The sequence below is a fragment of the Vanacampus margaritifer genome, chromosome 8, assembly GCF_051991255.1.
Source record: "Vanacampus margaritifer isolate UIUO_Vmar chromosome 8, RoL_Vmar_1.0, whole genome shotgun sequence".
Taxonomy (NCBI): Eukaryota; Metazoa; Chordata; class Actinopteri; order Syngnathiformes; family Syngnathidae; genus Vanacampus; species Vanacampus margaritifer.
Window position 1 is genome coordinate 2548681 of NC_135439.1, and position 15851 is coordinate 2564531.

The following is a 15851-nucleotide window of genomic DNA, read 5'->3' on the forward strand; positions in this document are numbered from 1 at the left end:
CTGAATTTTCTTTGCTGTTGAAAGATTTTTTACAATATAGACAAGGATGTCAATGTGCTCCTCTGTGAGTCTTGACCTTATTGGGTTGCAAATGAGCACCGTTGTAGTAAACGCTCTGAGGCACAACTTGAAGCAGCAATACACAGCTACACATTCACTGAGCATGAAGCTAACCGCTAATGACTAATAACTAAACAACATTTACTGAGCATAACCGTTTGTTTGGTTCTGAATGTGATGTCTCTACAGTTTGGGCACCTAGTCTTCGAGGTTTTGCTAGTTATGAAAACGACTTACAAGTTCCTCTGCTCCGAACCCAGGTGAAGAGCACGAGCACCCAGTTTTCAGGACCATGTCCATCTACCCTACTCCCGAGGAGTTTGCAGAGGACCACAGACCCTTCCTTAGACCAAACATCACTTCACAGCGATACACAAACTCCTTCATCTACCTGGACACACACTTCAGGCTGATGAGGGAGGACTTGGTGCGGCGACTCCGTGAAGGGATCCAGCAGTTGCGTCAGATGCAAATGGAGGAAAACAATACGGAGCTGAAGACAAAACACCTTGACGACATCCTTGTGTATTTTGATGTGAAACTGGGGGAGCCCAAGTGCATGCGCAGTAGTCTTGCCTATGTTGTCCAGTTTGATGTCCAGCCACTCAAGGTTAGCTTGGACATGCCCTACTTACTCACAAAATGTTTGGCATATTGGGCTTTTGTTTGAAATTTCAGGAGACACCTAAAATTCACTATAACCTTTACAGGTGAACTTAAACTTCTGGTTTCTGCAGAGCTTGCTGATGAGCTGATCCTTTGAATCACTTGTGTTGGAGGAGGGAAACCTCTAAAACATGCTCGACTGTGGCCCTTGAGGACCGGAGTTTGAGACGTATGGTTTCGAGTGTCAGAGTGTCATCAGTAGATTGCAACAGAAATACAAAGGAACTGGAAGAGTCCTTGGAAATTTATTGGTTGGTGGATCAAACATCTGCTTGTTGGAAAGCAGCTAGCTTTTGCAAAAAGTACTGAGATATTGAAGAGTTGGACATTTGCATTCTAAAGTTTAGAGGACAAATTTGGTTCAGCTATAAAAAGCTACCGTGCATCAAACCCCAAAGCCCAAATATCCCTAACTTTTTGTGAGACGTTAACTTGAAATGAGAAGGACATTTGAAATATCACTGATTAATCAATAATCACCCTCCCTCCCCTCAATTGTCCTTTTTCAGTTTGTACCCTGGGAGAACTCCAAGAGATTGCTCTATGGTTCCTTGGTCTGCCTCTCTTGTGATAATTTCGAGAGCTTCCTGTATGCCACAGTGGCAGATCGAGACCCCAAGCAGCTTATTAAGGGAAAGATCACCCTTACGTTTAAGGACGACAGCAAACTCAAGCTGGCCAGAATGGAGGTAGGGGAACACTGGTTTTGTAAATGATAACACCAGCACCAACACAAAGTACAGTAATTACTAGGAGTGCAATATGCAGTGTTGACTAGTATCCAGCAGGCAAGTGATGTCTGGTGAGACTAATTATTTTTAATCCTTCAGCAAGAGCAGGACTTTTTGATGGTTGAGACCCCCGCCTACTTTGAGGCCTATCGGTATGTTCTAGAAGGCCTGCAAGAACAAGACGAGGATGACATGCCCTTTCAGAGGTAGGCAACCATACAAAAGTGTGTGTTTTATACAAAGCTTTACTTTTCTCTCGCTTTTTTTTTCATTTGTTAAATTTTATTTATTAATTTTGCCGATAGCAAATGTTCATCATTGTTGAATAGTAAAATCTTAAAAAATAAATAAATAAATTAACAATTACCTTTCAGTATGTATAACTTGTCAAATAAAAAATAAAATACAATTTCATTGAAATGAGCCAGAGAGGAATAGTAAAAATAAAGATTTAACATTTTACAATTACTGAAGTATAATTAATAAACATAAATTATTTAAAAAAATTAATTAATAATTATTAATTAATAATAATTGATGTTATGTTGGTTCCTTGTGCAGTTGTTTTTCAAGAACATAAAGCCTGCTGCGCTATGAGCTCGAAGTTTGAACCCACATTGAACTCAAATATTAAAAAAAAGCTGGAAGAGAACATGAACAAAGAGAATAATTGGGTTCAAATTAATCATTTGAATGTACCCGATGTGGTCTGTAATGGTCGCTACATTTTGGCCACAATCTTTTGCTATTTTAAATATGGTCACCAGTAGTATATCCAAAATACAATGTCTATATACCTTAACGATGGTGAAGCCGTGTGCCTTCCAGCGCATGATTGGATCGGTGGGGAAAGACGTGCGCGGGTTCCTCATACAGCGAGGACGCCGCCGACACCTCCCTCTCAGGCGTACATTGTCAGCCTGCACCCGGCATATTTCACAAACGATATTTCTTTGGTTTGGGGCCTCAAAAACCTTGCTTGTTTCCAAAGCCTGGAAATGTATTTTAGCGCGTGAAGTCCTGCGTGAGCGGGTCACGTCGGTACGCTGGTGCACGTATAATGTTGCGTTCAGGTGCGCCATGGAAAATCGTCAACTCTTCCACTCCCGCACAACTTCGAAAGACGTGCTTCAGAACCGAAACATGGCACCGTTTGATTTTCACGTACATACCACAAAAAGTGCCGTTTTCGCTACCCATCCCTAGTAGCTAGCTGTACTTTATCCGCAGAACTGGTAAATGATGTCATGTCTCTCACACTTCCAGGTATATAGTGGAGTGTAGCACAGATATGTACCCGCCAGCATATCTTCCAGGAAATGACATGTATGACCTGTCATCCATTGCTGAAGCGAAGGACAAGAAGTGCATCAAACCCTTTCACAGCCTGAATGAAAATGGTTGGCCCAAGAAGGAGATGCTGAGCTTGGATGAGTCTCAGATGAGAGCTCTCCGACTGGCTCTCACCAAGGAGCTGGCCATCATACAGGGACCCCCCGGCACCGGTCAGATATATTCCTTTCATCGACATTTTTCAATTCATAAATGTTTGGGAGTTACAAAGATGAAAATTTCATTCCCTTGTTTGATTTTCTTTAGGAAAAACCTACGTGGGATTAAAGATCGCTCAGGCTCTTCTGAATAATCATAATCTTTGGGAGTATCCAGAGAGAAATTCTCCAATGCTGGTCGTGTGTTACACTAATCATGCGTTGGATCAGTTCCTTGAGGGTAAGATGTGAGGGTCAAGCTTTAATGCTCAACGACCGAATGCACAGCCGAAACATTCAATCATTCATTGAGTAGCAAAAATTAAAAATGGGCCTTTGCCCACCTTGTGTTTTGATCTGTAACACACAACTGTGTATACATTATTTCACTTCCTTATTAATGTTTATATTCTCGGCATATGGTCCAATTAAAATTTCTACTGCAACATGAAAAAATGAAATGAAATAAAATTCCATATCAACAATAACATACTTACTTCTATTTACTTGTCCATGAAAGGAATCTATAAGTTCATGCCCAAGGGCATCGTGCGAGTGGGGGGCCGCAGCAACAGTAAGGTCCTGGAGCCTCTCAATCTGAGAGAGCTGGCGGCTTCAAAAGTGTTCAGACAGAAACAGCCATCTTACTTACGCAACGCATTCCATGAGGTGAGATTGTCAGCGTGTTGATGTTTCGTTTTCAATGGTTCTCATGAGCTCTTTACCACATTTTTAGCTGTTATGCATGAACAGTATAGTGAGAAGTCTATCATTACATAATTAAACTAGGTGAAGCAATTTCCAGAGAAATTGCTTGAGAACGCTGAAACGTGGAATCATATTGAATCAGGTGGAATGTTGAAAGAAAGGAATTACGGTATGTAGAATGGTATTGAATGATTTGAACCGATATTAATTGATATTGATCGATAACGGAATGGTCTTGAATGGTAGTGGTGAAATGCCTGCATTGAATGATGTGGAATGATATTTAATTTTATGGAATTATGTGAAATGATATTGGTTAAAATGTGCAAATATGTGAGTGAAAAATGTGGACTTTGTGGTATGTGCAAAATCTTTGCATGTTGAAAAATGTTCACAAGGTGAAGTAAATGAGTAGAATGATTTAAATTTCAAGCGGGAACTATTTGAATCTGTTTTACATATGTTGTTGGAATTTTTATTCTCCTCAATTTCTTGCCGAGAAACGACTCCCACATAATACTTCCGATTTACACCGTTTAAATTTCAACTTGCTTCCAAAATTCACGCCTTCCGGGGTATTTATCATCTCATTCCACATTACTTACAGTATTGGCACAATTTAACGTTAAACATCAACTTTTCCCCATTCATTTTCAAAGTCCCACTTTTCACGCCCACTTCCATACACACAACTGATCATCATTACAAGCTGTCTGATACTGCTCAGTGGCGTACTTGGTAGAATGCATTGTCCATTAACCAGGAGGTCACGGGTTCAAATCCTACCTCCGACTGTACATTGCAAATGTATCCATTGCAATTATGCTAAGTGACTTGTCAAAAACCAGGGTTACCTACCACCAATCTAAATGAATGGAGGTGAATTGAATGAGCTGAACAGTTTGAATTTCAAATGGAAGTGAATTTTTGAATGTGTCATTTAAAATAAATGGGGATTTTTAGGGTGAAAATTATTGAATTGTGGGGGAAAGTTAGGAATGAGGAAAAATTATAACCTGCGAAGCATGAATTTTTGGAACCTGTTGAAGTGAATGTAGAAGTAGTTGAAGGAAAAAATACAGAGGAATAAAAATATATTTAATCACAAAACTAACTAAAACAAACCAAAATAAAGTATAGCCACTCACCCTTTTAATGGTGTGAAATTCCAAATTTGTGGTTGTCTTGTGAGGTCCATTGTCCTAGAAAATTTAAATAGAACTCCAAATGTTACTATGTTATGGGCTGTTCAACTTTGAAGGTTCTACTAAATACGGGGGGGTCTGTAATTTTATTAAGTTCTGTTTCTCCATAAGTCGGTACGTGTCTATCTCTAGCCTACGCAGTAATTAAGTCATGATTATGATGATACAATAAAAAATACTTCCAGGTTGTAAATATCTAAAAAATGGCACCAAAACTAATGTATTTTAGAAGCACGCAACTCACTAAAGTTGACGGTTACGTTTCTCTACAAAATCAAGTTCAAGTTCAATCGATCTTAAAGTCTGAAGATGACTCATGCCTTTCCTGTATGTCTTGAACAGATTATGTCGGAGTTGAATGATTTGGAGAATAGCATTGAAAACTACAAATGCAAACGTCATTGTTCTCTAACCAGTATCCTACGTGAGAACATCCTTGAAAACTACATGATGGAACAGCACTGGGGCAGTCTGCACCAACCACTTGTGAGTGTATTGCAAAAACACACACATTTGTGTCTTGTACAGTATGCACACAACCGGCCCAAGGTGCAAGTGAACTATTGCACCTGGGGCCCCCAAGAGCAATTAACGGTCACCAGGGCATACAGTAGTATTTTTTTTTATTTTTTTTTAAGTTAAATGTTTGGATAAAGTGTTTTCCACACACACTGATGATGAACTTGTTAATAAAATGTATGCCATGCAGGATCTCGGTATATGGGACGTCAATTCCAGCTTAATAATGGAGTGGTTAGGTATCCTGCTGATGGAGACAGACGCCACAAATGTGGATGAAGGTGAGTGATAATGAGACATGGATATGCCGCTTGGTCGTAGATAGCTAAAAATAATATATCATCACACTAGTGGCTTGACTTATACTTATTCAATAATGCATCGTAACAAAGATGGGTGTGTAGTAAATTGAAAACAACCTAGATTTCATAGAACAGACCTCATTTCTGCCCCCCCCCCCTTCCCCCCCAATAAAACCAAACTGCACTCACTATCGCAGATTTCGACTGATTTGTGAACAATATTTGAGAGAAATGGTGATATTGTGTATGTGGAAGAAGTTTTAGATCTTTTGAGTTCATCTCATAAATATGAGAATAAAAACAAAAAATGTTGCGTATAGGTCTCAGTTGATTAAATGTTTTAATCTTGTTAATCGCATGACTTCAATAATTAACTCACGATTAATTGCACATTGTATATCTCAATTTATATCTAAATTTATAATAAAGTGTACAATATTTTTTTCAAATTTTTCATTCTCTTGTTAACATTAAAGTGGGAAGAAATGTTACCCTAATAGAAATGTCGTTGCATTTTTTAGTCATTAAATCAGTAATTTCATAACAATTCATAAATTAAAATAAAAACATGGACTGTAAAAAAACAAAACAAGCGTGACATTGATTTGTGTTGGTCATTTTTCTGTCACTACATGGCACAATTGCATTTGTAAGACAATGGTGACAGCTCAGTGCATTTTTATTTTCATACTAAGAGCTGACTAATTTTTAACATGAAGTAACTTGTGAAATTCTGCACATTTTTAAAATTGTAAAATATAACTTGAAGCCAGTCCCCGCAAATGTATGCATTATTATTAAATTTATTACTGCTAAATTGTGTTCAAGTGACTTCTTTGAACGACGTTGAAAGCTTTTATTTTGTTAGTTTTTGTTTTGACTATGTGTTACACTTAACGAGCTATTTTCTGGAGTTGCTGAATAAAATACGCCTCACATCTAAAGACCAAGTGGCTTGGGGTCACTCCAACTGACATGACGGCGTCCATTCGGCTCTTGGCTCTCACAGGGTTTGAGAGTGCCGCGGACACCTCTTGCTGGAGCAACCTAGCTCGTTGCTAACGGCTAACTGAATGCGTTCTGTCAAAGCACGGAACTGGTGGAAGTGCTACACAGTCCAAATGGCTCCTCCACTACATTTCTATTGGGTAATTTTCACATGGACGTTTCTGCTGCGTTGCGACTGGAATTCCCTTAGTAGAGGCTTTCCAAATAAGGGGCGGTTGTTAAACGAGCGCTCAAAAAAAATTGTGCCGTTAACGCGATATTAACACGATGATTTTGACATCCTTTGTTTATAATTTTGTTGAGTATATAATCAGTCTTGACAAATCCAAAATGTAGTCAATCTCAGTGCATCCGTAAAAGGCAAACATTCCGCATTTGGCCTTTTGGCAATGCAGAGTCTTTAACATCTTTTAAGTCGCTTTTAAAGACTCTTTTTAATTTTTTTTATTTTTTAGGCTTGCTTTTACTGATTTTATATTTATATGAATCTTTTCTATGCTTTTATGTGTATGTATTTTTATTTATTTATTGCTTGAAAGGTGAGATATAAATAAATGTATTATCATTATAATTATTTAATATGTGTTGGAAATTCCATTTGCGATTCCGCAGCGGAGGCTGCAACAGAGTTACAGGAGGAGGACCTCATTGAAGTGGCAGAGGAGGCCGCTCTGATCCAAGACGAACGCATCATCGAGGACAACGTTGACACGCGACGCGGCAAAGATGACAAAGAAGAACGTCGCAGGGAGGCAGCGGCCCTCGAAATACTGCAGAAATCTATGATGGCCATGGGCATGGATCAGGACCCCCAAAAAACTGAGCAGACCCAGGAACAATGGCAGGTATACTCTCTTTCCCAATCGCTTGAAAACCAGTGATGAGTGATAAGTACCGTTAAAGATTCACATTTGTGTGCACTGCCTACTTTCTCTTTTCAGGTTCAACGGGAACAGAAGAGGAAGATGAAGTATAAAGTCAAGAAGAAGCTGGCCAAGAAGACAACAATGAGTGAAGCAGAGGAACGAGGAATCCTGGATGTTTGGGCCCTCAGCATGGAAGACCGATGGAGACTCTATCGGTCAGTCTTCATACACACACACACACACACGCACACACACTTGGCCGTGGTGGTTGTAGTTGTAGAACTGCACCGTTTTCTAATCATTTGCCTAAGCTGCATATTTTTGTCGCAGTTTTCTTGATCAACTACTAACTACAGCTACTCAGATCTGATTATTATTCTTTTTGTAAAACTGGTAATTTGATACAGTTGCTCTAGACTTTTGTTTATGTTTCCAAAAATGTACATTGATGTGATATACTTCCAAAATGGTCACTTTTCAGGAGACCCCCAAAACATTTGTCCAACCATTAACTCAATTACTCCCAGCCATTTTCACTGAAGCCACCCCCTTTGCTCCCGGCTGTTTTACTGGATTTTGACGGATTTTGCAAGGCCCACAGAATATTGTGTTCTATTGCTAGAAAAACATGGAGCCTACCAAAAGCACAATTAGTCTACTACCAAACGTCCCTTCTTTTATCAGGAAAAAGGTATATTTCTATCTGTTTCCGCTTTGCAGCAATTAGCATTAAAATATAGCTAAGTTTCATCATTAATCACAAATCTGTTTTATTTTCTTCACAAAACAGTGGGGAAAGAGCTTTTTGGAACATGACCCTGGTTGACCTCTTATACTCTGCTGCCACCTGCTGACCATTTTTGTAATAACGACCATTGCTTCAAGCATTCTCTTCAGTTCAGAAGCTGCATCGAAGCCTTCTGTATGCTCTAGCATAAAAAACGTATAAATACGTTTTTGGAAGCAAATTAATTAATATTACATCATCAAGGAGAACAAGTCATTATCAACACTTTAAATCGCTCAGTAATTTGTAAAAATAACACCCAGCGTGTGGACTGACGATTAGTATAGATTTTTTAAGCTATACAGTATTTATTTGCATATTATTGAAATCAATGTCTTTTTTTTTTTTAAATGAATAAATTACTAGTTGACCACTAGACGGTGTTAAATTTTACACACTGTGCTTTTAAATGTTACATGACAAAACATGAAAAAAATCAAATCAAACTCAACAGAGATGTTTAGTATCAACTGTATTACATGTGTACAGTCCTATTTTGCTTATCAAACAAGTTTTGCTATGACCCACCAATCAGACGATGGGAAAAGTTATTGTGAGGCAAACGTTAAATCTCATTGGTCATTTGCTAATCATTTAAGTTATGTTGGTCAGCACTGTTGATTCTGACGGAGGTGAGCAGATGAGACTGACATTTTATTTCAGTACAGATCTGCTTGGGCAAAAAAAAAAAAAAAACATTCCTGGATGTATGCCCAAATTTTGCTCACCAAGGATGACGGTTTCACGTCATTTGTATCGAATGAATTCTGCCGTGGGTGATGCTTGTGTGTTCACGAATGGCCTTCTTGCGCACCTGCAGGTTGTGGATGGTACGCTTCAGAGCTGACCTCCGTACCAAAGCGCTTGTCTACGAAGAGGAATACCAGCAGGCAGCGGAACGATACGCTGAAATCAAACGTGACGAGACTCTCTGCATCCTCCGGATGGCCAAGGTACACACGAGAAGGACTCGCAAAATGAGCATTGAGCAAGTGGCTTCTCGAAATGGAATACGCCAAACGTTACTTTTGAGGCACCGTCTACAAAACAGCTGTTTGCTTATTCAACCGTGTGCGTTAAGAAAATACAAATAAAAACAAAAACAGTCGTAGATTTCACCTGAAACAGATGTTTCTATATATGTCGTAATAGCGGAGGACCAAAACTGCCGAAATTAAAAATAAATAATATAAAGAGCAATGCACTGAAATGCTAAACCTACACCTGTTATTTCATATAAAATGTAATGGTTCAGATTGAACAACAAAATGAGGTTGAAACATTCATAAAATCCAAATTGCTCAAGAGGTTCACAAACCTTTTATTCGTTTTTTATTTTACTTCTATTAATTAATTAATTAATTTATTTATTTATTTGTTTTGGTCCTACATATTAAGCGAATGTCCCTGACATCTTTGATCCAAACAATCTTGTTTGCCCCTTGCTGCTGCCATCAGGTCATCGGCATGACAACAACAGGGGCGGCCAAGTTCCGTAAGGTCCTGCAGGAGGTGCGCCCGCAGTTGGTGATTGTAGAAGAGGCGGCAGAGGTTCTCGAGGCCCACATTGTTACCACTCTGAGTCAAGCATGTCAGCACCTCATTCTCATTGGAGATCACCAGCAGGTAAGAGGCCTCACAGTCAGTCAATACATTCAACCTGCGCCTATTGGTTAATTTTATTAATTTTTTTTTTTTTGCTCTTGTTGTATTGTAATGCCCAACGATGGCACAAGAGTGCGCCAAAGCCCTACAAGTATATTTGAGTCAATGTTCAAGTGATGCATTTCATCTGAGGGACCAACAAGTTTAGACTGACTAGTTACTATACAGAGTATGGTTTTATTAAAACAAAATAAAAATATATATTTTTTAATGAAATAATAGGTAAGAAATTTATTTTTAATGTTTGTTGTAAAATAAGTTAGAATTATCATTTGGGATACTTTCGTAGCTTGAGCCATTAATTTAGGCAACTATAATAATTTTATTTTATTGTTTTATTTTATTTTTTCATGGTTGGGCTCGGTTTTGTACTATAAAGTAAATGTATTAAGTAAATAATTTCACATTTGAGAAAGGTGTTGACAGTGGGGGGGGGAAACATGATTAAGTCTATGGAGGACCAAAACTGCCAAAAAATAAATAAATAGATGAATAAATAAAGTGAAATAAAAACAAATGTAAAAATTATCATATCAAATAAATACATTTTTTTTATATAAATGCAAATGAAAACAACAAAAATCTAAAAATAGATTTGGAAATAAATACAAATACATGAAAATTCTCTGTTCTCATATATATATATATATATATATATATATATATATTTTTTTTTTCATGCTGCAGACAATGTCAGCTTCAAATGTGCAAGGAAATGTTATTCAAATGAGGAGGCGGTCTTAAGTTTGTCTTATCTTTTTATTTTTTTTTAATCCTGTGCTTTTTATTTGGCATTCAATTGTACTTTTATATATTTTATATATTTACATGTATAGTTTGTTTTCCATTTATTTATTTTTATTTTTGGTATTTATTTATATTTTTTATATCCGTTTTATTTTACTTGTACTTATTTCCATCCATCCAACCATTTTCCGGAACTGCTTATTCCTCATCGCAGGGTCGCAGGGGTGTTTGTGCCTATCCGAGCTGTCTTTTTTGGCAGTAGGCGGGGTACACCCTGAACTGGTTGCCAGCCAATTGCAGGGCACACATAGACGAACAACCATTCACACTTACAATCATGCCTAGGGACATTATTTATTTATTGTGTTATTTTATTTTTAATTTTTTTGTAAAAAAGAAGAAAAAAATGCACTGGATGACTTGGTTAGGGAAACATGATTTTAAATCCAAATAAATCCTCTTTTTTTTCATTGTAGGTTTTTAAAAGCATGTTGTTTATTAATGTAATGGAGTGCAGAAACCAGAAGATGGCGTTGGTGATTCAATGTCAACTAGCTTGCCGATCAGCCAGAAAAAAAAAAGGTTTAAAATCAACCAGTCACTGGAGTGCCCATACTCAATTTTAAGTCAATGGACTATCTGAATTTTTGCAGATCAAATAGTCCCTATCTGAAACAATCTGCAAACCATCTATTTTCCATAAAGTATGCTGGGGCTTACCCAGCTGATTTTGATGAGAGAAGAGGTGTACACCCATCACAGGGCACATACATCGATCTACCATTCATGTTTTTGGAATGTGTGAGGAAGGCCCAGCTCACTACACGACGCAGACCTGCTAAAGACAAGGTCACTATGCAACCCTTAAAATGTCCTCCAATAATATTGAACATGTTTCAATATTTCCACAGCTGCGCCCCAGCTCCACAGAGTATGACCTGGAGAAGAACTACCAAATGGGGGTGTCCATGTTTGAGAGGCTGGTCAACATGGGACTTCCTTTTGTCAGACTCGACCAACAGGTTGGAATTGATTTTAACGAGCGTGCTGTATGGTGTAACTAAATTGCTATATTTCAAGCGAGAGCTTATTTATTACCTGCTCACATTTCAGCATCGCATGAGGCCAGAAATTGCCTGCCTTCTGACGCCACACATTTACAAAGAGCTGGAAAACCATCCCTCCGTCTTGAACTTTGACAACATTAAGGTCTGTATTGTGTTTCCGTTGTAAAGCTCAGATGGGAACTTTCACCGGTTCGTTTATCGTGAATGCTCGCTATACTAATTATAACAGCCAGCATATTCTCAGTTGAACTATTAAATAGATGCCAGAAAGATCGAGTACACAGCTGTGGAGCCTTTTCTGCTGAATGCGGAAGCAGGTCTAATCTATTCAATATGATCTTTACTCTTATACTGTCATGGCCGCCCAGCCACACGGGGTGTGTGTGTGTGTGTGTGGGGGGGGGGGGGGGGTGCTCGGCTCAGGCTAGTTCATATGAAAATGTGACCTAATGGTCTTAAGTGGTTTCAACTGGATAAGTGCGCCAGAGTACAGATAGATAAGAAGACGCTAAGCCAGGACAGCTCACAGCGAAATAACGGCCAAACTTAAGTCACCTGTCTAATCATTAAGAGGCTTAATCTAACACTTTATATCTGCATCCATATTATATTTGGGCTATATTTTCAAAAATGTTGGTGCTCTTTTGAGCACACAATAACTGATTTATATTTAAATTCTCTTACAGGGCCTGAAAACCAATTTGTTCTTTTTGGCGCACAACCAACTCGAAAAACAATTCAAGGAGGGGAGAAGCCATCAGAACCCACACGAGGCCACGTTTGTAGTCGCTCTTTGCCGTTATCTTCTCCTCCAAGAGTACAAACCCGAGCAGATAACCATCCTAACCACCTACACGGCCCAGCTCCGATGTTTGCGCCGACTCATGCCGGCCAGCCAATTCAAAGGCGTCAGAGTCCATGTCGTGGACAAATACCAAGGAGAAGAGAACGACATTGTCTTGTTGTCATTGGTGCGTAGCAACATGCAGGGTAAAGTCGGCTTCTTGAACATCTCCAATCGCGTTTGCGTGGCCTTGTCTCGGGCCAAGAAAGGTCTGTACTGCATCGGCAACAGCGAGATGCTGGGCCGGGTCAAGCTGTGGAGCGACATTTTCAGCACCTTGAGCGAGAAGGGTCAGATCGGGAAATCTCTGACGTTGTGCTGTCAGAATCACCCGGAACGGCAGGTCCAAGTGTCTTGTGCCAACGATTTCACGCAAGCCCCCGAGGGAGGCTGCACCCAACCCTGTGAGTTCCGTTTGGACTGCGGCCACGTGTGCGCAAGTGTCTGCCACCCCTACGATATGGAGCACAAAAACTACAAGTGCGTCAAGGACTGTACAAAAATTCTATGCCATTTGGGACACAAGTGCTCACTCGTCTGCCATGCCGAATGTCCGCAAGACTGTCCGATCATGATTGAAAAGATCATACCCAAGTGTCAGCACAAACAGATGGTTCCGTGTCACCAGGACCCGGACACCCTCATCTGCAAAATGCCTTGCGAGAGAACGCTCCAGTGTGGTCATCGCTGTAGCACGTGGTGCGGGTTAGCGTGCACCAGCAAGTGCAAAGCCAACGTCATGCTCCAACTACGGTGCGGCCACAGCCAGGAGGGCGCTTGTTTCTACCAAACAGAAGAAAATGACGACGGCGATTACGACGAACCTCCGTGCACGACCCGATGCGAGCAGCTGCTTCAATGCGGCCACGCCTGTCGCGGAACTTGCGGCCAGTGTTACAACGGTCGCTTCCACTCTGCCTGTTTTCATCGTTGCGACCGCCTACTGATATGTTCCCACAAGTGCGCCGTTCCCTGCATCCGCGACTGCCCCCCCTGCCAGAAACCTTGCGAGAACTGCTGCGTCCACAGCAAGTGCAAGAAGGAGTGCGGAAAACCCTGCACGCCATGCAACGAGCCCTGCGCCAGTCAGTGCCCTCACCAAAGCTGCAGCAAGCTGTGCCATGAGCCTTGCGATCGGCCGGCGTGCAGCCAGCCCTGCGCCGGCACCCTGAGCTGCGGCCACCCGTGCATCGGCCTGTGCGGGGACAAATGTCCGAGTAAATGTCGCATCTGTCATGAAGACGAGGTCACGGAAATTTTCTTTGGCATGGAGGATGACCCCGAAGCTCGCTTCATCCAGCTGGAAGACTGCGGCCACATCATCGAACACACGTCGATGGATACGTACATGAGCATGGATGAGGAGCGGCAGGCCAACGAAGAAGGGCAGGTGGCCATTAAACTGAAAGAATGCCCAAAGTGTCGAACTCCCATCCGTAAGAACCTACGCTACGGATCGCACATCAACAGAAGTCTGGCAGCCATAGAGTTGGTGAAGGAAAAGATTTGTGGGGATCAAGTTGATCTGAAAATGCACAGTGAGGAGCTTTTGATTGTGTTGGAGAGACTTAAAACCGTTGGTGTGCTTGAGGATGTGCAATACATGCATATGACACGTATCCTGACAAGCAAACACATCTCGGCCAATGATATATGGGTCCTGGAAAATAGGCTCAACTTCCTGACAAGGATGGACAAACTACGTACGGCCGTTAAGGGCACGACACTCGCTAAAGTCAACAAGTTCAGGAAGACGATGGACACCTTCCAATCGTGGGTCAATAACCAGAATTTCACCCAGCAGCAGCTATTTGATTTGCAAAGGGAGCTGCAGAGGCTCACGCTCTGGGCGGAATTCATCATCCTTTCCAAGGCGGCGGAGACACTTGGAAAAAGTAATGATATTGATATTGAAACCAAGAAAGAAATTGTGGAGGAGGTGTTGAGAAAGGTCGGTCAATTCACCGAGGACGACGAGCAAAGAGGGAACGAGGCTTTGGAGGCCATGAAGCGAAAGGTGCCCAGCAAAGGTTTGGGAATCAGCGACGAGGAGAGAAAGATGATCGTTTCAGCCATGAAGATCGGGTCCGGCCACTGGTTTCAGTGCCCCAACCGTCACGTCTACGTCATTACTGAGTGCGGCGGGGCTATGGAGGCCCGACGCTGCACCGATTGCGACGCCATGATCGGCGGGGGCAACCATACGCTCGCCAGCGGAAATACGGTCGCGACCGTGATGGACGGGGCTCAGCACCCAGCTTGGTCCGAAGCCAACAACCTCTTGAACTTCGAAGATCTTAACCTAGACTAGATTTACATTCCAGTTCTACGGAAGAGGATTAGGGCCAGTGGATGAAAAAAAAAAAACACGGGTTGGCAGGATTCTCAGAATTCGGACTTTCACAAGTCAGAATTCGGACTTTAAAGTCAAAGTTCTCACTTTATTCTCAGAATTCGGACTTTGTGACATAGAGCTATCTATGAATTCTGAGATTAAAGTCAGAATCCTGCCAACCTTTTTTTTTCCCTCTTCACTGACCCTAATCCGCTTCCATACAGTTTAACTTTACCATCGAGTGGTCTTTATTTAAATTCTAAGCGTCGGTGAACCCTTGGCTATTTGCAAATTTAGGGTTATGCTAATATAATAAAACAAATAAGGGTCAAACTGTAATCTGAAAATCCAAAACTTGGGAATGGTGTTCGCGACCCCCGAAAAATGTTTCAACGTGTATTCGTACACAAAAGCTTTTGACTGTGGCAGAGGTTTTAACCACATGTTCCATGCTAACATAAAGTGTGTAAAACAAAAGTGTTGCTGTGTTGCAGTAAATTGTGTTGCTTTTAATGTACTGTTGCATACCCCTCCGTTGTGATTGTTTCTTTGCTATACCAGAAATAGTTCACGGGTCAAATGGCCCACTGCATGTTCTTAAAAAAAAATTAAAAATTATATAAAACCAAAAATGTCAATGAGTAATTATTTTGTGAATATTGGAAAATCCCAGAAATCTTTCTCTTTTTTTTTTTTACATAATATTTTATATATATAAAATTCAAACCCTAATTCCAATTATGTTGGTTGTAAGATGCAAATAAAAACAATTAAATGATTTCAAATCAAATTTGTAATCTACAAAGACTAGATATATAATGTTCATCTTATTTATATATATATTTTTAATA

At 40.4% G+C, this 15851-nt stretch overlaps 1 protein-coding gene across 8 annotated transcripts in view; it reads left to right on the forward strand.

Annotated features, from left to right (window-relative positions):
• Window positions 1–15625, forward strand: part of znfx1 (zinc finger, NFX1-type containing 1) — a 24610-nt gene extending 8985 nt beyond the window's left edge. For all 8 annotated transcript variants that reach the window (XM_077572531.1, XM_077572535.1, XM_077572534.1 and 5 more), the window contains exons 5-19: window positions 321–670; window positions 1236–1415; window positions 1557–1663; window positions 2724–2962; window positions 3057–3188; window positions 3468–3616; window positions 5203–5346; window positions 5570–5660; window positions 7302–7534; window positions 7631–7770; window positions 9163–9295; window positions 9801–9968; window positions 11666–11776; window positions 11868–11963; window positions 12508–15625. In XM_077572531.1, the coding sequence (XP_077428657.1) occupies window positions 321–670; window positions 1236–1415; window positions 1557–1663; window positions 2724–2962; window positions 3057–3188; window positions 3468–3616; window positions 5203–5346; window positions 5570–5660; window positions 7302–7534; window positions 7631–7770; window positions 9163–9295; window positions 9801–9968; window positions 11666–11776; window positions 11868–11963; window positions 12508–14976 (4742 nt within the window). In that variant the 3' untranslated portion in view covers window positions 14977–15625. The remainder of the gene's footprint in view (window positions 1–320; window positions 671–1235; window positions 1416–1556; window positions 1664–2723; window positions 2963–3056; window positions 3189–3467; window positions 3617–5202; window positions 5347–5569; window positions 5661–7301; window positions 7535–7630; window positions 7771–9162; window positions 9296–9800; window positions 9969–11665; window positions 11777–11867; window positions 11964–12507) is intronic.
• Window positions 15626–15851: the final 226 nt, after the last annotated feature.